The 24,360-nt window shown below is 44.9% G+C and overlaps 1 protein-coding gene across 1 annotated transcript in view; it reads left to right on the forward strand.

Moving 5' to 3' along the window:
* The window catches only part of SLC4A11 (solute carrier family 4 member 11), a 154,554-nt gene that overhangs the window by 69,467 nt on the left and 60,727 nt on the right, over positions 1-24,360 (forward strand). The window contains exons 10-12 of the mRNA XM_089654704.1: positions 8,328-8,441; positions 14,163-14,295; positions 21,149-21,222. Of these exons, the coding sequence (XP_089510830.1) occupies positions 8,328-8,441; positions 14,163-14,295; positions 21,149-21,222 (321 nt within the window). The remainder of the gene's footprint in view (positions 1-8,327; positions 8,442-14,162; positions 14,296-21,148; positions 21,223-24,360) is intronic.

Below are 24,360 nucleotides of genomic sequence, written 5' to 3' on the forward strand. Positions count from 1 at the left end.
CCCTATTCCTCCCACTGAGGCCAACGACGGGGCCCTATTCCTCCCACTGAGGCCAACGACGGGGCCCTATTCCTCCCACTGAGGCCAACGACGGGGCCCTATTCCTCCCACTGAGGCCAACGACGGGGCCCTATTCCTCCCACTGAGGCCAACGACGGGGCCCTATTCCTCCCACTGAGGCCAACGACGGGGCCCTATTCCTCCCACTGAGGCCAACGACGGGGCCCTATTCCTCCCACTGAGGCCAACGACGGGGCCCTATTCCTCCCACTGAGGCCAACGATGGGACATTGTTTACTCCCACTGACATTGGGGCATTTTCTACTCCCAGTGGCCATTGTCTGGCCCCCCTACAGTCTGAAGCATAGTAAACTGGCTCTTTATTTATATACCCCTACTTTATAGGATTCTCGATGATATCTGGGAATTTGTTTTCATTCAGCCAAAAGAGAATTTGTGAGTTCAGCAAAGAACTGACTTGCAATCTTCATTCCCTGGGTGTTCGGTAGGGTTTAGGTCATGGCTCTGTGCAGGCTACCAAACCATGTCTTTATGAAGTTGGCCCTTGTGGCTAGAACAGCCTCCACTCTTCTGGAGAGAATTTTTATAAGGTTTTAGAGGATGTCTGTGGGAATATGTGTTCATTCAGCCAAAAGAGCATATGTGCAGTCAGTTAAGAACAAGCTTGCATTCTACATCTCATGGATGTTGAAAAAGATTCAGGTTATAGCTCTTTGCAGGTTAACAGACATTGTCTTTGTGGAGCTGGTTTTCCACACAGAGGCAAGCTGGAACAGAAAAGAGACTTCCCCAAATTGATGAAATAAGATGTTAATACACAATTGTTCTTTTATACTATTAACTGGAAACACGTGAACTCAATCATTTGGAGGAGCGTTCACCTACTTTTGGCCATGAATGAAGGTGTGAAGGTCAGGTGTCTACAAACATTTAGGCCATATTGTGCTAATTCATCTATTTAAGCAATGTAATAACACACATTTCTCGCATGTATTGCATACACACTAAAAAAAAAAGTTGAATGTTTAGATGCTCCCAAGATCACAAATAGAGGTTTCATTTTTTTGTGGCATTACCCTTTATCCTCCCTCTGGTGAAGGACATCAAATGTATATTTTTATGTTCCTTAATTGTTCTGGCATTTGAACTCATTCCTGTGTTTTAAAACCTCAAACACACAAGGGTCGACTTTTGAATAAAGAGCTTCTGTTGCTATATAATGCTATGTACCAATATTGCAGAGCTGATTTAGGCAATTTTATTCATAGCTTATAGCTTTCTTCTAGAGTCTATAGAAGTGATTATATTGTGGATTGAATTCCCAGCCATGTGACTGCATTACGAGGCACCGTACATTGCTGAATTATCATTTCTTCTAGACATTAAAATTCTCCAACCCTCAGAGATTGGAATTGGGTTAGAAACTGCATAGCAATCTCTCTGGTTAACCCCTTTTTAAAGGGTCTCATTTATGAATCAGGAGGAGCAGTACAATAGAAGTGCTATCCGTAGAAACCAATCAAATTCTTCATTTTATTTTAACCTGCACTAAGAAATAATTCCAATCTGGTTGGTTGTCATTGGAAACATTTTTATTTTCTTCCTCCAAACTTTAAGCCTTGCTCAATTTTTTTTTTTTGATATTTTGTCTCCTATAGGACAAAATGCATGTGGTAACAGCCTCATGTTACTAGGTGCTTCCTAACTCTAGCTATGGGGAATGAGCTGCACCCCCTCCCCTCCTGCCTCGGCTGACCCAACAACTAGAAAGTAGACTGACACCTCATAGCGGCGGCTTGTCTCGACTGAGTATTTTCCCCAGACAGTCATTGGCAAGAGGAATGCAGAGGTTGACATGCCTAACACCCCCGCCTTCCAGATGCATTCCACTTGCGATTGCTTGTCTGGAGAAAGTGGTCAAAGTGGAGACAGGCTGCCATTATGAAGTGTCCATCCCCTTCCTAGCTGTTATCTGATCCAGTGTTTCTCAACCTTTTTTCAGTCAAATCACCCTTTATATGGACAGTCCCGAGGCACCCTTTAAAATTTCAGACAGTCTTAAGGCACCCCATTCTAAAATGTGAAAAACTATTCTAATAGTTTTATATAATGCAGAAACATCCACACATGTAGGACACCCAACATTACAGATGATTTATTCTTCCAAAGCAAATACACATTTGCACGCTAGTACTGACTAGTATTCCATTGTTTTTCTTCTCCCTCAGTTTTTCTCCAACACTGGGCTAAAGCTAAAGTGACCACAGCACTGATGGGAATGGGCAGGGGAGGGTCAAACTAGGATGCTGTGTAGGCAGCTGACATCCTCTTTATCAACTGATGATGTCATTGGTTGTCAGGATGCTGGCAGCTAGAAGGTCGTAATGGTGCACAATGGAAACCTGTGGCTTTGTGTAACTCAAAGGCAGGCTTTTTCCACCCACTGGCTTGTATACCAGTTTTGGGCAATTTTTTGATATTTTGCAAAGGCACCCCTGAAGAAACCTCAAGGCACCCTGGTTGAGAGAGGCTGGTCTGATCAGCCAAGACAGGAGGGGGAAGGGGGTGCAGTTTGGACCCCATAACAAGGATTAGGAAGCACCTAACAGCATGGTACAAAATACTACCTGTACATTGTCCCATAGGAGACAGAATAGCGGAAAAAAAAATTCTTTAAAGGGGATCTGCCAATTTTGAAATGTCTTTGTTCTCCATCAGTCCTTGCTCCAGACAATTATCTAGTTTTCACACATTTGCTGCCTTGCATTGGTTCATTTATTACCTGCAACAGCTAACAGAGACCAATGGACTAGGCCAGTGATCTGTATTGGTGCTCTTGGGTAGAGATTAACCAACCATTGATGTTTCTGTAGGAAGTGATACTCCCTTTTTATTTGGTAACCAAACCATCCTAGAAAATGTAATAACTGATGGATGAAGAAGATGCCTCAGAAGTGACAGATCCTCATTATGTACATTGAAGATTGTGTTATGTCTCTGAATACATCTTACAGTAATGTGTGTTGGTTGCGTCTTTTTGTTGTCGCGTCACTCGAGATCACATATTAAAGTAAAACAAATGATGACATCTCAGAGCTTCCTATAATTACTCATGTTCAGTGTTTGATGGATCTGTTTCGATCTCATTATCTTTGTCATTTCCCATTTCAAAACCTTGATGTCCTGGAATTATATCAGATGGACAGAGAGTTTATTAAAAAACAAATGTCAGCTAAACAACTATTAGTAGTTACTTACATGCAGTAAAACATTGCCATTGCATGGGTCTTCCTAGACCACTTACCTGTCACAGAAAAATGATGCGCTGGTCTCTAGTGAATGGATTGGCTGCATCATCAATGTTCTCTAGTGAATGAACAGGCTGCATTCTCTGTGATGTCATTAGTCTCTAGTGAATAGATAGGATACACTCACAATGATGTCACTGGCCTCTAGTGAATGGACAGACTGCATTCTCGGTGATGTCACTGTTCTCTAGTGAATGGATAGGCTGCATTCTGGGTGATGTCACTGCTCTCTAGTGAATGGACAGGCTACATTCTCGGTGATGTCACTGCTCTCTAGTGAATGGACAGGCTACATTCTCGGTGATGTCACTGCTCTCTAGTGAATGGACAGGCTACATTCTCGGTGATGTCACTGCTCTCTAGTGAATGGACAGGCTACATTCTCGGTGATGTCACTGCTCTCTAGTGAATGGACAGGCTACATTCTCGGTGATGTCACTGCTCTCTAGTGAATGGACAGGCTACATTCTCGGTGATGTCACTGCTCTCTAGTGAATGGACAGGCTACATTCTCGGTGATGTCACTGCTCTCTAGTGAATGGACAGGCTACATTCTCGGTGATGTCACTGTTCTCTAGTGCATGTACAGGCTGCATTCTCTGTGATGTCACCGCTCTCTAGTGAATAGACAGGCTGCATTCTCGGTGATGTCACCGCTCTCTAGTGAATGGACAGACTGCATTCTCGGTGATGTCACCGCTCTCTAGTGAATAGACAGGCTGCATTCTCGGTGATGTCACCGCTCTCTAGTGAATAGACAGGCTGCATTCTCGGTGATGTCACCGCTCTCTAGTGAATAGACAGGCTGCATTCTCGGTGATGTCACCGCTCTCTAGTGAATAGACAGGCTGCATTCTCGGTGATGTCACCGCTCTCTAGTGAATGGACAGACTGCATTCTCGGTGATGTCACCGCTCTCTAGTGAATGGATAGACTGCATTCTCGGTGATGTCACCGCTCTCTAGTGAATGGACAGACTGCATTCTCAGTGATGTCACCGCTCTCTAGTGAATGGACAGGCTACATTCTTAGTGAGACCATGGTGTTGATTTACTATAACTGAAGAGTGCAAAATCTGGTGCAGCTCTGCAGAGGAACCAATCGGCTTCCAGGTTTTTACTGTCACAGCTTAATTGAGCAAGCTAACATTAGAAGCGGATTGGCTACTGCGCACAGCTACACCAGAGTTTGCACTCTTCAGTTATAGTAAATCAACCCCCGTGTGTCTCCAGTGTATGCATAGTTTGTATTCTCCGTGATGTCTTCAGTCTCTGATGTAATTATAGGCTGTATTCTCAGTGGTGTCACTGGTTTATAGTAATGGAAAAGCTGCATTTTAAGCCTTGTAACTGTCTGTAGAAAGTGGATAGGCCACATTCTCAGTGATGTCATTGGTCAGTACAAAATGGATAGGCTGCATGTGATGTCATCAGTCTCTAGAAAATGGATAGGTTGCATTCTCATTGATGCCATTGATCTCGACAGAATAGAACAGCTATACTAATCAGTGATGTCACTGGTCTGTAGCGATGGATAGGCTGCAATCTCAGTGATGTCACTGGTCTCTAATGAATGGGCATGCCTTTCTTAGCGAGGCCATGTGTCTCTGGTGAATGGATAGGCTGCATTCTTAGTGATTTATTTGGTCTCTGATGTATTAAAAGGCTGCATTCTCGTTGGTGTCACTAGTTTATAGTAATGGATAGGCTACATTCAAAGTAATGTAGCTGGTCTCTAGAAAATGGATTGTCTGCATTCTCAGAGATGTTGTTGGTCTCTAGCAAATGGATAGTCTGCATTCTTAGAGATGTCATTGGTCTCTAGTGAATGGATAGTCTGCATTCTCAGTGATGTCACCAGTCTCTAAAGAGATTACAGTACTAAGAATGCAGCCCAATCCATTCACTAGAGACTGGTGACATCACTGAGAATGCAGACTATCCATTCACTAGAGACCAATGACATCTCTGAGAATGCAGACAATCCATTTTCTAGAGACCAGCTACATTACTTTGAATGTAGCCTATCCATTACTATAAACCAGTGACACCACTGAGAATGAAGCCCATTATTACACCACAGACTAAAGAGATTACAGTACTAAGAATGCAGCCCAATCCATACACTAGTCTCTGGTGTATTAATGGGCTTCATTCTCAGTGGTGTCACTGATTTATAGTAATGGATAAGCTACATCCAACATGGTGCAATTGGTTTCTAGAAAATGGAGAAGCTACATGGTCAGTGGTGTCACTGGACTCTTTGAAATGGATATGCTGCATCCTCACTGATGTCCCTGGTTTCCAGTAATGGATAGGCTACATTCTTAGTAACCATGATAATAAAAAAAATAATAACCAGTACAAAACAGTCGCCTTGAGTCTAGAATTCTTTGTTGGTATATACACGTGACAAAAGACAGGCAGCGCATCTCTGGGTCAAAAATCCTCCTTCATCAGGACTTGCAAAATGTAGCAAGCGATATCTATTGGACTCAAAGCAACAGCTCCTGGATATAACTCTGACAAGGATTGAATTGCAATTGTGCCTTCTTCTATAGCTGGGAGGCCTATGCAATTGCACATCAGTTCTTTCTCCTCTCACAGAGTCATATCCAGGAGTCTTGCATTGAGTACAGTAGATATCTCTTTGCTACATTGTTCAAGCCCTGATGAAGGGGGATTTTCAGCCCCTAAAAACGTATTGGATATTTCTTTTCGTCCCGCTGTCATGTGTAAATAATACGATTTTGGACTCGAAATGCTTGTTCAATGCTCTCATTTTTTTTTTTCGTTTTTATGAGGACTTCTCAGTTTAAGTGACCCCTATTTTTCTAGGGTCTCGCCGACTTTCTGAAGAGCCACTGAAGTCGAGTCATTCGGCATTACTGATGGATTCCTTTTTTAGGTCAAGAATCTGTGCTCAGACCTTTACCTGCATCTGTTTGGACATTCTCGGTGATGTCACTGGTCTCTAGGAAATGGATAGGCTGCATTCTCGGTGATGTCACTGGTCTCTAGGAAACAGCTAGGCTGTAGTATTCTCAGTGATGTCACTGGTCTCTAGGAAATGGATAGGCTGTATTCTTTGTGGTGGTGTTGGTCTCTAGGTAACGGATAGGCTGCATTATTGGCGATGTCATTGGCCTCTAGGCAATGGATAGGCTGTAGTATTCTCAGTGATGTCACTGGTCTCGAGTGAATAGATAGTTGCATTCTTAGTGATATCGCTGGTGTATAGGACATCGATGGGTTGCTTTCTTGGTGATATTGTTGGTGTCTAGGGCATTGATAGACTGCATTCTTGGTGATGTCCCTGGTGTCTAGAACATTGATAGGCTGCATTCTTGGTGATATCCCTGGTGTCTACAACATTGATAGGTTGCATTCTCGGTGATATCCCTGGTCTTTCGGTAATGGATATGCTGCATTCTTGGTGATGTTACTGGTGTCTAGGACATTGATAGGCTGCATTATTGGTGATGTCGCTGGTGTCTAGGGCATTGATAGGCTGCATTCTTGGTCATATCGCTGGTGTCGCTTGTATTGTCACTTGGTGATGTCACTGGTGTCTAGGACATTGATAGACTGCATTCTTGGTGATATTGCTGGTGTCTAGGACATTGATGGGCTGCATTCTTGGTGATATTGCTGGTGTCTAGGACATTGATGGGCTGCATTCTTGGTGATGTTACTGGTGTCTAGGACATTGATGGGCTGTGTTCTTGGTGATATCCCAGGTGTCTAGGACATTGATAGGCTGCGTTCTCGGTGATATCCCTGGTCTTTCGGTAATGGATAGGCTGCATTCTTGGTGATGTTACTGGTGTCTTGGACATTGATGGGCTGCGTTCTTGATGATATCCCTGGTGTCTAGGACATTGATGGGCTGCGTTCTTGATGATATCCCTGGTGTCTAGGACATTGATGGGCTGCGTTCTTGATGATATCCCTGGTGTCTAGGACATTGATGGGCTGCGTTCTTGGTGATATCCCTGGTGTCTAGGACATTGATGAGCTGCGTTCTTGGTGATATCCCTGGTCTTTCGGTAATAGGCTGCATTCTTGGTGATGTTACTGGTGTCTTGGACATTGATAGGCTGTGTTCTTGGTGATATCCCTGGTGTCTAGGACATTGATAGGCTGCATTCTTGGTGATATCGCTGGTGTCGCTTGTGATGTCACTTGGTGATGTCGCTGGTGTGTAGGACATTGATAGACTGCATTCTTGGTGATATTGCTGGTGGCTAGGACATTGATAGGGTGCATTCTTGGTGATATTGCTGGTGTCTAGGGCATTGATAGGGTGCATTCTTGCTGATGTCGCTGGTGTCTAGGGCATTGATAGGCTGCATTCTTGGTGATATCCCTGGTGTCTAGGACATTGATAGGCTGTGTTCTCGGTGATATTGCTGGTGTCTAGGACATTGATGGGCTGTGTTCTTGGTGATATCCCTGGTGTCTAGGACATTGATAGGCTGTGTTCTCGGTGATATTGCTGGTGTCTAGGACATTGATGGGCTGTGTTCTTGGTGATATCTCTGGTGTCTAGGACATTGATGGGCTGTGTTCTCGCTGATATCCCTGGTCTTTTGGTAATGAATAGGCTGCATTCTCGTGAATGTTGGTTTGCTCTACAAAAAAAAAAAAAAAATGGCTGTCTGCACTGAATGTGAGTAACAAATGCACCTTAAATGCAGATTCTTTGCATACAACTACAGCAAGCACTCAACGTGCTTAATTGCAACATTAATTCTATTACAAGTCCTATAGGTTAGTGACATGGTGTAACTGCAGCGCAGGGAGATGCATTCAATTAGATACGTAAAGCTGCTCTGGTAAAGTTGTAATTCAGTTCCGTGATGAAATGTGTATTGGTGAATTATTCATTATTACAGAACATGCACTGGAAACATTCAGTTGAGATATATATATATATACACTGTGCTTACAGGAGAGATGACTTTAATGCCATTTACAACATTGACTGTCATTACAGATGTGCAGAAGACCATTGTGGGACAGTGTATTGGGGGTGTTATCTACGCCCTCTTTTCTGGACAGCCTCTGGTTGTGTTATTGACAACGGCTCCCTTGGCATTATATATTAATGGTATGTATACAGATAACCAACATCTTACTTGCTTAGCCAGTATTTAAAAGGTGCAAGTCTTTTATTGAGATCTGTAGAAAGGCTGACTGCGTTTATAATGAATTATTCACGTGTATTTATTATGCAGGCCTTCAGGTAAGGAATAGAAAATGTTTACTTTAGTGTAAATGTAATTACTAAAGCTGGGAGTCTTTTCAGTTAACTTGCATGAAATAAATTCAGATTAAAGCGGAGTTCCACTCACCCTGTCAAAAAATAAGTCCGCAGCTACAAAAACTGTAGCTGTTGACTTTTAAATAAACAGCCACTTACCTGTCCTGTGGTGTGTCCCCCGCAGCTCGTTTCACCGGCTGTCCTGCATTCCAGGAGGCCGGCATCTTCACTGCGGGCACCTGGCTGTGATAGCATGCGTGAGTAGAGCTGCGCTTCGTGAATGGTCCTGTAGTCTTCTGGGACCTGTCATGTGTCCCAAAAGACTACAGGGAGGGAGGGAGGACACCTTCCGGAAGTAGGAGCAGGTACCTGTCAAATTCGGGTACCCGCTCCCCAAAGGTGCCAATTCCAGGAGGCCGGCATCTTCACTGTGGGCACTCGGTTGTGATAGCTTCCATGAGTAGCGCTGCGCTTCGTGATTGGTCCTGTAGTCTTCTGGGACCTGTCACGTGTCCCACAAGACTACAGGGAGGGAGGACACCTTCCGGAAGTAGGAGCAGGTACCTGTCAAATTCGGGTACCCGCTCCCCAAAGGTGCCAATCCTTAATGGGAAGTGGGGAAGCAGTCCTTAAAGCGGAACTTCCCCTTTTAAGGTGAAATAACACCATTTTCAGTGAACGCCTACTTAGGGTTATCACCTTGAAGTTCAATTGTAGGTTTTATGTTTTTTTTTTAAATTTATTTTTGCTGATTTTTTTTTTTTTTTTAGATCCATTTTTTCTCTAAATGGGAATGCTACTTACCTTCCCTTTCAGTTCACTATACTGGCAGAGCTGAGTAATAGCCACGCCCTTCATCACAAGACTTTTATTGGAGAGAAGGAGAAAGGGTGTGTCTAATTGGATGCATAAACTCTAAAGGTGGCCATAGATGGATTGAAATTTGTCTGGTTCAGCAGGTATCCGCTAAATTTCGATCCATGTATGGACACTGAAGTTGAACATAAGCTGATCTGTTGATCGATCTCTGTTCAACCACCCTGTTGGATAAAAGCCACTAAATAAGCTGCTGCAGCCAATGGCTACAGCACTGATCTGTGTATTCTGACAATGCTGTTAGAATAAAATGGCATAGCAGGGTAGATTCCCACCCATCCACCTCAACTGTGTAAATGGGTGAATCGCTTCAGTTTTTTCGTTCAAGTTCGCTGGCTGTACGAATAAAAAGACTCTGGTTCTTTTATTGGACCACGCAGTTATATTTAGGCTGTCTGTACAACCGCTGTAGTAAGTTACGGAAATGCTTTAACAATGGAGATTGTTAGTATTTCTTTTACTTGACCTCTTTCTGCCCACCTTGGCATCCCGTTAACTGGGCTGTTATACCGGGGGATTGGGGGGGGGGGGGGCAGGAAGGTCTGCTCACAAATATATGTTGCGCTCCTAAATACTTCTCAATAAATAATAATTAAATTATTACCATTAAATTAATTCAAATTATGATACAAATAACTAATAAAAGTGTATAAATACCAAAAAAATTTTAAATAAATAATTTCAACTAATCAATCTCCAAATAAATGTCAAAATAATTCCACATGAAATACTCCTCTAAAATATATTTTACCAAGTGCTCATAAATCATCTATTAGTGACATGATGTACTTACTAATACCCTCAATTTCATTTATATTCATAATACCCTCATTTAATATGAAGGTCTGCTTAATCATGTGACCACTGTGATTGGCTGTCACAGTGGTCACATGATTGGGAGCCGGTCTTGCTGGTTCCTGTTCATTAGTATGGACTGAGAGCTGTCTCTGACAACTTGGTCTGTGTGCTGAGAGCAGGCAATGAGTGCACTCTCAGCACAGAAACCTATGACACTCGTAGACCCATATTTGTGGAATGTGGGCATAAAAGCCCACCATCTTTGCTGCCGTACATATGTGTTACATGCAGGGCTGCTGTTGGAAACCATGGGCCCCCCAAAAAAAAAGTTTACTATGCTTGTTTTAATGAACAGGGTGGGTGATCGGTATTGATCACTCATTGTGCTCATTCAGGAAAGGAAGGGGCTGGTAAATGTGATCTGTTTACCGGACCCTTCCCCCACTCTTCATTCTGAAGGATCCTGTTGTGGGCTTTCAGCTGCCGGTGAGAAGGAGAGGAGGGAATCCGGTAGCCCTGCAGGGTGGGGGCACACAGGGGGGCCTGAGCAGCTAGGGGAAATGTATGGTGCACAGGGAGGGTGATGGGTGCACCGGTGGGGGCATATACTGGAACCAATCCTCTCTCTGCAGCAGCTGAAAGCCAGCGGGAGGGAGAGGAGAAGTCGTCCGCTTTCAGCTGCTACAGAGAAAGCCACACGGGATCGGTTCCAGTAATTGCTCCCCCCCCATGCTGATCACCCCTCCTGCACACATCCGATTCACCCAGCTGCCTGAGGACCATACAGGAGGACTAGTGGTATCCCCTTATCTACGGCCCTAGTTACGTAGGCGCCAAAATGTTGGCTTTAAAATGCCTCTCCAGCTAAGATGTTTTTTTCACATATAAACAGAGTGAAGGGGGTAGAGATTTTGGTGCACATTGTGGCCTGTCTGTGTGGCCGACCCTCTTGCCCTACTACTTTGTGTCAGTGGCCTGCCACATGCATGCAAATGACCGCTTTTGACTGTATACATGTGCCAGGTCAGTGACTCAGAAAGTCAGGTCAAGTAAAAGAAATATTAACAATCTCCATTGTTAAAGCTCTGCATAGCAGACCATCAACTAGCATGTCAGCAGTGGCATCCCACGTTTCCCTGATGACAGGTTTCCTTTAAAAGAGGTTTTTTCGTGTCATTTATTTCATTTTGTCTTGACGGGCAGTGAAATTCCTGCATCAGAGCTGAATCTGAATGGGTTTGTCTATATAGGAGAGGCTTACTCTGTCTTCGAAGCATTTAATTATAACTCTGCCCCTGTGATCAGGGCGCCAGCTGCGTCTCCGCTCCATCTAATCATTCTGAGAGCGAGGACTGGAATTGGAAGCGATCGCGTAATAACAGAATATATTAGATGAATTCAGGCAGAGATAGACTGCCAGGATAGAGGTGTTCTCTGTTCTCCTGGATTGACATTGCCAACAGTTCTACTTAAAGCTGAACTCCAGAGTAAATTTAAAACCACCCTTGCAGTGAGGCTGTCCTATGGCTTCCCCCCTCCCCCCTTCTTTCGCCATTGCAAGGGTTAAATGCTAGCCTTTTTAAAAAAAAAAAACAGCCACTCACCTGTGCTACGATCCCGCGTTGCCCCCACCGCAGCCCGTTTCACCGGCCATCCTGTATTCCAGGCGCCGGCATCTCTTCAGTGTGTGCACCCGGCTGTGACAGCTTGTGGCTTCACAGCTGGGTGCCCACTGCGCATGCGCGAGAAGCGCTGTCCTTTCTGAATGGCCCCCCGTTGTCTTTGGGACCTGCCATTTGTCCCACAAGACTTCGGGGAGGGAGGTTAGGAGGAAAACTTCCGCTCCCCCCCCGCTCCCCAAAGGTGCCAATCCTTAATGGGGAGCGGGGGACCAATCTTTAAAGCGGAACTTCCCCTTTTGGGTGGAACTCCGCTTTAAAGCCGAACTCCAGAGAAAATGTAAAACCACCCTTGCAGTGAGGCTGTCCTATGGCTTCCCCCCTTCTTTCGCCATTGCAAGGGTTAAATGCTAGCTTTTATCTAGGGTACCCAGGGGTGGACTGACAACTCATGGGGCCCCTGTGTCCTCACCCACACTCAAACCACACCAAGCACAGGGCAGCACAGTGGCTAAATGGTTAGCACTTCCGCCTGGCAGTACTAGGGTCGTTGGTTCGAATCCCAACCACGGCACCACCTGCCTGGAGTTTGCATGTTCTCCCTGTGCCTGCATGGGTTTCCTCCGGGTACTCCGGTTTCCTCCCACACTCCAAAGACATGCTGGTAGGTGAATTGGCTCCTGTCTAAATTGTCCCTAGTATGTGTATGTATGGATGTGAGTTAGGGACCTTAGATTGCACACCCCTTGAGGGTTAGGGACTGATGTGAATGTACAATATATATGTGTAAAGCGCTGCGTAAATTGACAGCTCTATATAAGTACCTGAAATAAATAATAAGAAAGCCTATGAAAGGTATTCATCGGGCAGTTCCTGAGTGCCTGAATGGTCAGTCCGCCCCTGAGGGTACCATTAAAAAGCAGCCTTACTTAAATCCCTTGCTCCCCTGGCAACTGATGCTCTCGTCTTCCCGTGTTGTAGGCAGTCCTCAGTGTCCTCATTACAATCCATGACTGCTGGTCCTGCATTGTACTTGATGACGTCAGAATGCCTGCAATGAAGGGAATGCCAAAGAGAAGCTGCTTCAGGGTCACGGTTGCACGGAGAGGAGGCAGCCTGCAGAAGTCAGTGATATTCCTAGATTGTAAGCTCCCAGGATCGGGCCCTCCTATCCCTCTTGTATTGAACTGTATTGTTGCTGTATTGTCTCCCTTTATATTGTAAAGCGCTGAGCAAACTGTTGGTGCTATATCAGGGGCGGACTGACCATTTGGAAACTCGGGCACTGCCCCAGGGCCTGGGGTCAGTAGCGGGCACCATGAGATGCCCCTTTTTCATAGGGTTTTTTGAGTTTGGGCAAGGACACGGGCCCCATGATCCCCTATTGCCCGGGGGCCCCATGAGTTGTCAGTCCCCCCTGCGCTATATAAATCCTGTGTAATAATAATAATATAAGTAATATTGAATTTACCGGTACAAACACAAGCATTAACTCTTGCGGTGCAGGGGCAGCCCCATTGCAAGGGTAGTTTGGAATTCTCCCCAGAGTTCAGCTTTAACAGTGAACCTGTTATGTAGCTTTGAGAATTCTGCCTGTCTCAACTGCCTAAATTGTATTCGTACCCACACACACGCCATTCATGAGTTGTGCCTGCTGTAAAATCCTGAGACAGTCACCCGGTGACACAACAGGAAGTGGGGGAAAATCAAACAGCAAAGACCTGCCATGGGTTCTAACCCAGACCTGTCATTGAAAAAAAAAATAAAAAATTGCCCACAGTTCTAAAGCGGAGTTCCACTCACTCTACAAAAAAAATAAGTCAGCAGCTACGAAAACTGTAGCTGTTGACTTTAAAAAAAACAAAAAAAACAGCCACTCACCTGTCCCATGATCCCACGTTGCGCTCGCCGTAGCCCACGTTCTGTATTCCGGGCACAGGCATCTTCCGTGTGGGCACCCGGCTGTGACAGCTTGTGGCTTAACCCAGACCTGTCATTCAAAAAAAAAAAAAAGGAAGATTTTCACTAACAGCAAAAGAATTGGCACAACGGACTCAGATTATAAATTATATCCCTTGTGCTGATTTTTCGGTTTACGATTTTGTCTGCACTTAGGCTTTAAGCAAAACTGAAATATTTGTTTATTGGGTTGGTTTGGAATGTAATAGGTAGCCAGTGTTCCTTTTGTCAACTGTGAAATATATATATTTATTTTATAAAAATATGGGAAGATGATCGTGGAGAATGTCTAACCTCTGCCGTCCTCTTCTAACAGTTATCCGAGGAATCTGCGATGACTACAATCTGAACTTTGAAGCTTTCTATGCTTGGACGGGTCTGTGGAACAGCTGCTTCCTCATCTTGTATTCCCTCTTCAACTGTAGCCTGTTGATGAAGCTGTTTAAGAGGTGAATGTCTTTACACATTGTACATATAATTATTATACCATTGTTCTAATTATCAGGGCTTCACAGACCTGTCCACCAGGCCATTTAATGTGACAAGATCAAAGCTTTGTGGTGCTGTGCTTGGGGTCAGCGGTGCTGTCGCATGATCTGAGTGTGACGTTCCTGCATTCTGAGATATGTCAAGCCCTAATTATTGCTGGTAGAAGTTGGTGACATTCAGCCGGGCTTGTTCTGTCATTTTATGATGCATCACCGCTAATTTGAGGAGCTTTTACAGTTCCTTGGATTAGAAGGAACATAGCTCAATATTTATGACCACGCGGGTAGCTTAGCTGCTTTAACCACTAGGGCAGTGGTTCTCAACCTTTCTAATGCCGCGACCCTTAATTCCTCATGTTGTGGTGACCCCCAACCATAAAATTATTTTCGTTGCTACTTCATAACTGTAATTTTGCAGTGGGAGGAGTAGTGCCATGTCATTGGTGTCAGTGGAAGGAGTAGTGCCCCATCACTGATGTCAGTGGGATGAATAGTGCCCCATCGTTGGTGTCAGTGGGAGGAATAGTGCCCCATCACTGGTGTCAGTGGGATGAATAGTGCCCCATCACTGGTGTCAGTGGGAGGAATAGTGCCCCATCACTGGTGTCAGTGGGAGGAATAGTGCCCCATCACTGGTGTCAGTGGGAGGAATAGTGCCCCATCACTGGTGTCAGTGGGAGGAATAGTGCCCCATCACTGGTGTCAGTGGGAGGAATAGTGCCCCATCACTGGTGTCAGTGGGAGGAATAGTGCCCCATCACTGGTGTCAGTGGGAGGAATAGTGCCCCATCACTGGTGTCAGTGGGAGGAATAGTGCCCCATCGTTGGTGTCAGTGGGAGGAATAGTGCCCCATCGTTGGTGTCAGTGGGAGGAATAGTGCCCCATCGTTGGTGTCAGTGGGAGGAATAGTGCCCCATCGTTGGTGTCAGTGGGAGGAATAGTGCCCCATCGTTGGTATCAGTGGGAGGAATAGTGCCCCATCACTGGTGTCAGTGGGGGGAGTAGTGCCCCATCACTGGTGTCAGTGGGAGGAATAGTGCCACATCATTGGTGTCAGTGGGAGGAATAGTGCCCCATCATTGGTGTCAGTGGGAGGAATAGTGCCCCATCATTGATGTCAGTGTGGTGGAGGGGAGAATAGTGCCCCATCATTGGGGTCAGGGGGGGGGGGAAATAGTGCCCCATCGTTGGTGTCAGTGGGGGGAGGAATACTGCCCCATCGTTGGTGTCAGTGGGGGGAGGAATAGTGCCCCATCGTTGGTGTCAGTGGGGGGAGGAATAGTGCCCCATCGTTGGTGTCAGTGGGGGGAGGAATAGTGCCCCATCGTTGGTGTCAGTGGGGGGAGGAATAGTGCCCCATCGTTGGTATTAGTGACACCAATGATGGGGCACTATTCCTCCCACTGACACCAATGATACTTACTTTGCTGACCCCTGCTCCAGCCTGGGCTCGCTCTCTCACTTACCTGTCAGCTGTCTTCCTTCTCTGGCCGCTCTCCTCTTCACTCGCTCCGGCAGCTCCCTCGATCTTCTTTGATGTACGCGCGCTGCCGCTCGGCTCCTCCTCTCCAAGCTCCACCTCCTCGCCGGTGATTGGGCGCCTGTGTGCCTCGCCTGAGCTACAGTTCCGGTGGCCAATCAGCGGCGAGGAGGCGGAGCTGCTGAGCGATCCCGGAGGTGTGGCCAGGTGACAGGAGCAGCGTATCATCCCGCCCACACATCGCCTGAGACAGGAGCGGTGTCTCGGTTCCTAAGACCATCGGAAATATGTGTTTTCCGATGGTCTTAGGCGACCCCTGGGAAATGGTCGTTCGACCCCCAAAGGGGTCGCGACCCCCAGGTTGAGAACCGCTGCACTAGGGGTTATGGTTTGCTTTTTATTTCTTTTCTTTTTATTTATTAATTTATAGTATTTTATTTATTATTTTCTTATTTATTTTTTGTTAGGGTAAGGGTGATCATAATAAATGAATAAATGTAAAACAAATACACAAGTAAAAATAATCATAAATACTATGTAATAATAAATAATAATTAACCCCTTAAAAATATATTAAACAAATTATTACTACATTTTCTTGTTCAGGTGTTTATTATTACCGTATTTTCCGGCGTATAAGACGACCCCCTACTTTTCCTGTTAAAATGTAGTGTTTGGGCTATACTCGTATAAGACTACCCCTCTTCCAATGCACACCAGTGGGAAGAATCGTGCCCCATCATTGGTGTCAGTGGGAGGAATAGTGCCCCATCATTGGTGTCAGTGGGAGGAATAGTGCCCCATCATTGGTGTCAGTGGGAGGAATAGTGCCCCATCATTGGTGTCAGTGGGAGGAATAGTGCCCCATCATTGGTATTAGTGGGAGGAATAGTGCCCCATCATTGGTGTCAGTGGGAGGAATAGTGCCCCATCATTGGTGTCAGAGCGACGAATCGTGCCCCATCATTGGTGTCAGAGCGACGAATCGTGCCCCATCATTGGTGTCAGTGGGAGGAATAGTGTCCCATCATTGGTGTCAGTGGGGAGGAATAGTGTCCCATCATTGGTATTAGTGGGAGGAATAGTGCCCCATCATTGGTGTCAGAGCGACGAATCGTGCCCCATCATTGGTGTCAGTGGGAGGAATCGTGCCCCATCATTGGTATCAGTGGAAGGAATAGTGCCCCATCATTGGTATCAGTGGGAGGAATAGTGCCCCATCATTGGTATCAGTGGAAAGAATAGTGTCCCATCATTGGTATCAGTGGAAGGAATAGTGCCCCATCTTTGGTGTCAGTGGGAGGAATCGTGCCCCATCATTGGTGTCAGTGGGAGGAATCGTGCCCCATCATTGGTGTCAGTGGGAGGAATAGTGCCCCAACATTGGTGTCAGTGGGAGGAATAGTGTCCCATCATTGGTGTCAGTGGGGGGGGGGGGCGGGGGGAGGAATAGTGCCCCATCGTTGGGGGGGAGGAATAGTGCCCCATCATTGGTATCAGTGGAAGGAATAGTGCCCCATCATTGGTATCAGTGGGAGGAATAGTGCCCCATCATTGGTATAAGTGGAGGGAATAGTGCCCCATCTTTGGTGTCAGTGGGAGGAATCGTGCCCCATCATTGGTGTCAGTGGGAGGAATAGTGCCCCAACATTGGTGTCAGTGGGAGGAATAGTGTCCCATCATTGGTGTCAGTGGGGGGGGGGGGCGGGGGGAGGAATAGTGCCCCATCGTTGGTGTCAGTGGGAGGAATAATGCCCCATCATTGGTATCAGTGACACCAGTGATGGGGCACTATTCCTCCCACTAACACCAATTACACTTGCTGACCCCTGTTCTAGTATGGTGCTGCTGCAGCCAGCATATGTGGTTGCAGCAGCACCTCTGCACTGCACACTTACCGGCCGCTCCTTCACTCGATTTTCGCGGGGCCGATCGGCTCCGCCTCCTTGCCGGTGATTGGCCGCCTGTGTGCCTTTCCTGAGCTACAGTTCTGGCAGCCAATCACCAGTGAGGAGGCAGAGCCTAGCAGCCGCACGAACATCCAGTGGCCAAACCGAATGAAGGAGCAGCCGCGCTTCCTGGACCGGATCGTTGTGGGACCGCAGCCAGGTAAGAGACAGCAGCCCCTGCCCACCCTTGTACTTAGTGTCCCTTCCATTGGAAGGGGGGGGGGGGCGGCGGAGGCACCACGCCGCCCACCTTAAAAGTGTCAGCATGCTGTATACCGGCGTATAAGACGACCCCTGACTTTTGAGAAGATTTTCAAGGGGTAAAAAGTCGTTTTATATGCCGGAAAATACGGAAATATTATTATTATTAACCATTTCAAGTCCGGACACTTTCACCCCCTTCCTGTCCAGGCCAATTTCAGCTTCTAGTGCTATCACACTTTGAATGACAATTGTGCGGTCATGCAGCACTGTACCCATATTAATTTTTTAGCATTTTTTTTGAGAACGATCAAACTTTATTTTGGTGGTATTTATTCACCACTGGGATTTTTATTGTTTTGCTATATAAATGAAAAAGTCCAAACATTTTTTAAAAAAAAGTGTTTTTATAAAATTTTGCAAATAAATAATCTTTCTTCATAAATCTTGGCCAAAATGTATTCAGCTATCTTTTTATTAAAAAAAAAACCCGAATTAGTTTTTAACCAAAAATTTTATAATTTTTGAAAAACATTTTTACATTTTTATTTTTTATATTTGTTTTTTTGTATTTTTTTTAACATACTGTCACCATAGTGACACTGTACTACTTGTGAGGGGGTGATGAAGATTTTGTTTTTCTTTTTTTACACTGATTGCTTTTACACCCATAAAGGCTGTAAAAGCAATCATTTCTCCTTTTCTCTGGCTGCATTCTTGCAGCCATTGAGGAATACTGTGAGAGCTGTGATTGGTCTCAGCTTGTCACATGGTACGGGCTGTTGTGAATAGCCTTGTACCATGTGACCTCTGTGATCATTCACAGATTTCACACGTAGTAAGCAATGATGTCTTGTTTACTACTGTTCCTGTGATCACTGATTGGCCAATTAGTGATCACATGAATTGGGACCTCACACAGAGGTCCCGTACAGCGATCGGTGTTCCCAGGGAGAGCGCACAGGCAGTGAATGCGGAGGCCATTCATAAACGGCCACCTGCTCCTGCACTGTTCCAGTCTGGCCGTTTATGTACATGAGCCGGATGGGAAGTGGTTAAAGTTAAAAATCTGGCCAAAGAAAATTTTTTGATATGTGCACTGTAGATATAAATCCACGCTCCTAAAGTGTGCCCCATGTATTTAGGCTGCACTGTTATGTAACTTGAACTTTCTCTCATCTTCGTGCAATGCAGGCAGCGCCGGACATCAGTCACTGAAAGCTACAGTTCCAACTGGAGAACTCAGAAAATAATGGGTCATGTGCACTTCCGCTCCTCCATTTAGAAAAAAAGTGCATTCTTTTCAATAAATGCCAGACGGTTGGAGGAGGGGAGAGTTCATGACATTCATCCACCCTCCTCCAATCACCGAGATCCTTGCATTAGTTGAAAAGAATGTAAAATGTTTGCTTCCTGGAGGAGATGGAATGCAAACAACTCACCGTAATCTGAGTATTCCAGCTGGGACTAACTCTAGACGTTTGACTGCAGATATGTTACAAGAGATGGTCAGAGACTGCAGACATGATACAAGAGATGGTCAGAGACTGTAGACATGATACAAGGAATGGTCAGAGACTGCAGACATACAAGGAATGGTCAGAGACTGTAGACATGATACAAGGAATGGTCAGAGACTGCAGACATGATACAAGGAATGGTCAGACTGCAGACATGATACAAGAGATGGTCAGAGACTGCAGACATGATACAAGAGATGGTCAGAGACTGTAGATATGATACAAGGAATGGTCAGAGACTGCAGACATGATACAAGAGATGGTCAGAGACTGTAGACATGATACAAGGAATGGTCAGAGACTGTAGACATGGTACAAGGAATGGTCAGAGACTGTAGACATACAAGGAATGGTCAGAGACTGTAGACATGATACAAGGAATGGTCAGAGACTGTAGACATGGTACAAGGAATGGTCAGAGACTGTAGACATGGTACAAGGAATGGTCAGAGACTGCAGACATGATACAAGGAATGGTCAGAGACTGCAGACATGATACAAGGAATGGTCAGAGACTGCAGACATGATACAAGGGATGGTCAGAGACTGCAGACATGATACAAGGAATGGTCAGAGACTGCAGACATGATACAAGGAATGGTCAGAGACTGCAGACATGATACAAGAGATGGTCAGAGACTGTAGACATGATACAAGGAATGGTCAGAGACTGTAGACATGGTACAAGGAATGGTCAGAGACTGTAGACATACAAGGAATGGTCAGAGACTGTAGACATGATACAAGGAATGGTCAGAGACTGTAGACATGGTACAAGGAATGGTCAGAGACTGTAGACATGGTACAAGGAATGGTCAGAGACTGCAGACATGATACAAGGAATGGTCAGAGACTGCAGACATGATACAAGGAATGGTCAGAGACTGCAGACATGATACAAGGGATGGTCAGAGACTGCAGACATGATACAAGGAATGGTCAGAGACTGCAGACATGATACAAGGAATGGTCAGAGACTGCAGACATGATACAAGGAATGGTCAGAGACTGTAGACATGGTACAAGGAATGGTCAGAGACTGTAGACATACAAGGAATGGTCAGAGACTGTAGACATGATACAAGGAATGGTCAGAGACTGTAGACATGGTACAAGGAATGGTCAGAGACTGTAGACATGGTACAAGGAATGGTCAGAGACTGCAGACATGATACAAGGAATGGTCAGAGACTGCAGACATGATACAAGGAATGGTCAGAGACTGCAGACATGATACAAGGGATGGTCAGAGACTGCAGACATGATACAAGGAATGGTCAGAGACTGCAGACATGATACAAGGAATGGTCAGAGACTGCAGACATGATACAAGGAATGGTCAGAGACTGCAGACATGATACAAGGGATGGTCAGAGACTCTGAACGTTCTATAGGAGGGGTACATGTTTCAGGAGGAAGTCAGACTGGAGACACATTACTTGAGACCGTTAGAAATCACTGTTCTAACATGGCAAGATTACAGCACGGCAAGAGTAAACATGGCTCGATTACTGTGACTGTCAATTACAGTGATCACATGACCTAGACACCCATGTAATTCCTCTGACTTTCTGGACTTTTAAAGGGCTGCAAACTGTTAAATATTCCTTCCCAGATCCCACAGTTGTTTGCTTAATTTTTGTGTCTTTTTGTCTCTTTTCAGATCCACAGAGGAAATCATAGCACTTTTTATATCCATAACATTTGTGCTGGATGCACTTAAAGGGATTATAAAAAGTAAGTGACTTGTAGCGCGTGTTTATGTATCCTAGACGTGAAGTCCCCTCTTAGATCCACGCCAGCCTGGTAATAGATAGCACTATTAATAGTCCGAGATCATCACTTTTTATAAATGGGGGAATTTTAATCATGGTTGATCTTGGTATCATGTGTGGGATGTACCGGAATGCACTGGAAAGAACATTCTCAGAGTGAAGTTTTATGAGGAGCTGACAGGCGGCGTTGGGGTCATATGAGCTGTTGATGAGTTTCTTCTTTCTGTCCTTGTTCTGTTTTTGGATTCTTGTTGTTTATACAGTTAAGAAATTTCCCGTAAACAGTGTCTTTTTTTTTTTTTTTTTTTAAACTTAACGCCCGCCGTACATGGATCGAAATTTAGCTGGTTCAGCAGAGACTGGCATAATTTCGACCAATGTATGGGCAGGCTGGTTGTATAACCAGCCCGTTGGATTTTCCTCACTCAATCAGTATATATAAAGGCTCACCAAGGAGGATTCCCCCATCCACATTGAGTGTTTGGATGAGGGAATCGAGATAGATAGAGAGATAGATAGAGAGATAGATAGATAGATAGATAGAGAGATAGATAGAGAGATAGATAGAGAGATAGATAGAGAGATAGATAGAGAGAGGGATGGATGGATAGAGAGATAGAGGGATGGATGGATGGAGAGAGGGATGGATGGAGAGAGGGATGGATGGATGGATGGAGAGAGAGAGAGAGAGAGATGGAGGGATAGATGGATGGATAGAGAGAGAGAGAGAATTTTTTTTTCTTTTTTGTTTCGTTCAACCCATTGGTTGAACGAAAAAAAAGTGACTCCTCTAATGGGCTGTTTCAGACATAAATTTGGCCGCTCTTCTACTTTGCTATACATGTTAGGAAATTGTTTGAAATGTGATTATATTATATTTTTTGACTGGACACGAAAATGTTTTACAACCAGCCCATCAGATATTCCCTACTCAATCAGTGTATATAAAGGCTCACCGGGGGAGGATTCCCCCATCCACATTGAGTGTTTGGATGAGCAAATAGTCTTTTTTTTTTTTTTTTTTTTTTTTTTTTTCCATTCAGCCAGTGGGTTGAACAAAAAAAGTGACAACTCTAATGGGCTGTTTCAGACATAAATTTGCCCGCTCTTCCACTTTGCAATACATGTTAGGAAATTGTTTGAAATGTGATTATTTATATTTTTTGACTGGACACAAAAATGTTTTCTCATTGGCCTGTTCTGAAGGGATTACAGTGTTTCCACTGTGTTGTGTTGCGTTCAACACCTTCTCTGCTGTACTCCCTATCAGAAGACTGAAGGGAAAACCTTTGAGAACTTTTGAAGAGTAATAAGGTTGACCATCAGATATGTGGAAGGATACAAGATGCAGCAAGAAGAGACGATATCCTAAGTCCTCATGCACACGGGACGTTTTTACAGCGGCTGTTTTTGGCTTTTGACGTTTTTTTTTCTACATCCAGTAAACCCCCCAGCATGTTATCCTATGTGTCCATACACACATAGACTGGAATCAATGTTTTTTGGCTGGGAAAAAAACCCCAGGACTATAGGTTTCTGGAGGAGTTTTTTTAGCTGTACAAATGCTCTAATTTTGAAAAATGTGGTAAACCGCTGCAAACCAGCATTTTCGGACAAAAAAAAAAACACTAAAAACTGCAAACGTGGGAAAACTCCGCTAAACGCTATTGCAAAACCGCTAAAAAAAAGTTGAAAAACTCACGTGACTTTACACAGCTAACGTTACCAGCGTTATTAAAGCGCCCCGTGTGCATGGAGCCTAAAGCCGAGCTCCAGTAATTTTTAAGAATCACTCACATTGTAACGTACATCGCTAGCCAATTAAAGTTTGGATATTGAGATGTTGAATTCTCTGCAGAAAGCCCCTTTGTTTTATTTTTTGTTTTATTTTCCCCTGCGACTTCTGGTTGCGATTGCATTTTCAGCCCGGCCCGTTGACTCCTGGGATATCTCTCTCCTCAATCCCAGGAGTGTTCGGGCATCTAATGCAGATACATGACGCATGGCCTGGAGTGTCGTCATTGCGCAGGTGTGAGAACCGGAGGTGCATGTTTGGTAGCCAGCTGCACGAAATTCTGGAAATCAAGCCATACCTGGCTTCAGCTGCCCAAATCCTGCATGGCCTCAGCTGGAATTGATGGGTGCAAAAAAAACAACGAAGCAGTTTGTAGCTACAGTGTGTACATGGCCAACATTATCCATTATTCTTATGAGGAAATTGCAACGATCTCTGCAATGCTGTTGATGCAACGTTGGCTAGGAGACTGGAGCTCCGCTTTAGGAAAGCAGCCACAGCCCATGTAGCATAGGTCTTTCTCTGAAGCGTGCTGGCAGGGGACAGGCTTTTCAACTGGGGCTGTGGCTGCTTTCCAAAGAAAAACAAGCTGTTAGGCTAGCCATACATTAAGCAATCTTCCTTTTTTCTACCATGCGATGAAAGAAAGAAACTCACTCGATTCACACATCAACACAGTCAGGGTTGATGAAGGAATTCCTCCCATGGTGCTATTGTGTTCTACCGGCAGGGATCCTCCCCCCAACACCAGAATACAGTGATCACTGCTGGTAGCTATAGCCGGCAGCAGTGATCACACACACATAAAAAAAGACAGGCTTATTGTACTGAAATGGATCGATAAGTCGACTTCAGTACAACCAGCTTGCCCAACAGTCAGTGTTGATGGGGGAATCCCTCCCACTGCAGTATTGCAGAGTTTTCCCTGTCATCAGAATACAATGATTACTGTCGGCGGTGGCAGTTATCTTACAAAGAAATCTCTACAGGCTGGCTGTACTCAAGTCTATAGATCGACTTCAATTCAACCAGTCTGCTCATAGATGGTTCGAAATTCGTCCGATTCCTGCTGAACCAGTCAAATTTCGATCTGTCTATAGCGTGCTTCCGTTTTTTTTTTTAGTTTTTGTTTTTGTTTTTTTCACATCTCTTGATTTGATGCATTTAGCATGTATTTAGCTGATTTAAACTGAATGTTCAGTTGGACTCAGAAGAAGTCTCACTTCTAATGTGCTCTGTTCCCCAGAGGGCAAAGTAGATGTTGTACTTGTCCATCCTTTCTATGTGCTTTCTAAGGCTAGCTGT

The sequence above is a fragment of the Staurois parvus genome, unplaced genomic scaffold (assembly GCF_062004578.1).
Source record: "Staurois parvus isolate SC_StPar_1 unplaced genomic scaffold, SC_StPar_1.0 ptg000791l, whole genome shotgun sequence".
NCBI classification, from domain to species: Eukaryota; Metazoa; Chordata; class Amphibia; order Anura; family Ranidae; genus Staurois; species Staurois parvus.